The 1,742-nt window shown below is 37.9% G+C and overlaps 1 protein-coding gene across 1 annotated transcript; it reads right to left on the bottom strand.

Moving 5' to 3' along the window:
- Nucleotides 1-356: 356 nt before the first annotated feature.
- LOC100445826 (cytochrome b-c1 complex subunit 9-like) lies at nt 357-584 on the bottom strand. Its single transcript, XM_054544218.1, has one exon. It carries the CDS (start codon nt 582-584, stop codon nt 393-395), a length of 192 nt encoding a protein of 63 aa, XP_054400193.1. The 3' UTR covers nt 357-392.
- Between the last annotated feature and the right edge of the window lie 1,158 nt (nt 585-1,742).

The following is a 1,742-nucleotide window of genomic DNA, read 5'->3' as shown; positions in this document are numbered from 1 at the left end:
TTAGTCTATTTCTATTTAATGTAATTATAGATGTGATTCAGTCTGTCATTTGCTATTTGTTTTCTTTTTGTCTCATTTGTTTATTATTCCTCTGTCTCACATTCCTTGCTTATTTGGGGATAATCAAACATTTTTAGTATTTTATTTCAATACCTCTATTGTCTTTTTTTTTCAAGGGCAATTCACATTTCTTGATGATGCTGACTAAACATACTTCAAACACGGCAGAAGGTAAAGAGTTTGTTTTGTAGGTAAAGCTGTTTCTTGCCAACAGCGAACAGTGGTACATGAAAAGTAACTTGAGCATCGTCTTCAAGCTGAGGCCCCAACTCTGGGCAAACAGCTGGCGAGTGGACCTGGTCCTTCTGGCCTGGATGGGGGCCTCCAAGGAACTACTTTTTCTCATACTTTTGCTTGATGTGTTTCCACAGCTTCCTCTCGCTGATGTGCTGGTAGATCTCGTCCACGCCCTGATGGAAGACTCGCTCGAAGAACAGGACGCCCACAGCAATGGTGAGGGCGAAGGTGGAAGTCCTGCGGAACAGCAGGGAGTACAATTTCGCAGTCAACGTCGGCATCACCATGTTTCTTCCTCTATTATCTTTTTAACAATAAATTTTGGTATTAATTTTAGGGGTTGCTCAAGGGTTACCATATGCATATTTAACTTATCATAGCCTATTAGCGTTAATATTTACAACTTCACATAAAACATAATACATTTACAATAGTAAAAATTCATTCACGTCTCTCAATTGTGTAGTTGTGGACATATATTTTATTTCTACATTCATTATAGACTCCACAATAGAATTTTTTTGCTTTAGTTTTCCTTTTTATAATTAAGAGAAAATAAAAGATAATATTTTATGCTTACCTACATATTTAACATTTCTGCTGCTCTTTATTCCTCATTGTAGATCAAAATTTCCATTGAATCTCATTTTCCTTCAACCTAAAGAACTTCATTTAGCATTATTTGTAGTACTATTCTGCTGGTAACAACCTCTCTTAATCTTCACTTCTCACAAAAGATTTGTATTTCACATTGATTTTTCAAGTACATATATAATATATACGTGATATAAAATGTTGGTGTAACAGTTAATTTTTTCGTTTTGCACTTTACATATATTGAAGAAAAGTAAGGCAGCAGTACTGTTTTGGGAGTAATGTAAAAATTCTGTTCTAGCTCTTGATTGCTAAATCTAAATCCTCCTTCCTCATCTTTCATGTTTTTCTGACTTGGTACTAGGACTAAAAACCTAAGCATTAGTGCTTTCCAGATGCACAACAATAGGCCACCAAAACCAAGGGCCTCTATTATCCCTGAGGCAACCCTGGCCCTCCTGTTGTCATCCAATTAGGAGATAAGAAAGTAGCTTAGATTATCCAGGAGGCAGATGCAGAGAGGGAAAGGGATGGGGAAGGGGACTCACCCATCAGGTATTACACACATTGTTCTGCAGGGAACTGATATCACCTGCCTGGCGACTTGACTTAACATTTCTTTGTACCTCCACACCTTTCACAGAGGGTTGAGGAGCCCTAAGGAAATACAAAAGATTGGAAACACTGTGTCAACCCTGCAGGACCAAGGGAAATTCACATTAGAACAGACAGACCAGACTAGGAGGCAATGCAGCATTTTCTGCCAGTTCTAAAGGATCATTTTATCCAGCTTCTTTCTGACCAGTCTGATCAGTCTGTCCTCAACCAGAAACGAATATTCAAGATCTTCT

This window comes from Pongo abelii, chromosome X (genome assembly GCF_028885655.2).
Source record: "Pongo abelii isolate AG06213 chromosome X, NHGRI_mPonAbe1-v2.0_pri, whole genome shotgun sequence".
In the NCBI taxonomy this organism is placed as follows: domain Eukaryota; kingdom Metazoa; phylum Chordata; class Mammalia; order Primates; family Hominidae; genus Pongo; species Pongo abelii.
The sequence above is the reverse complement of the archived record's forward strand: the minus strand, read 5'-3'. Positions and strand labels throughout refer to the sequence as shown.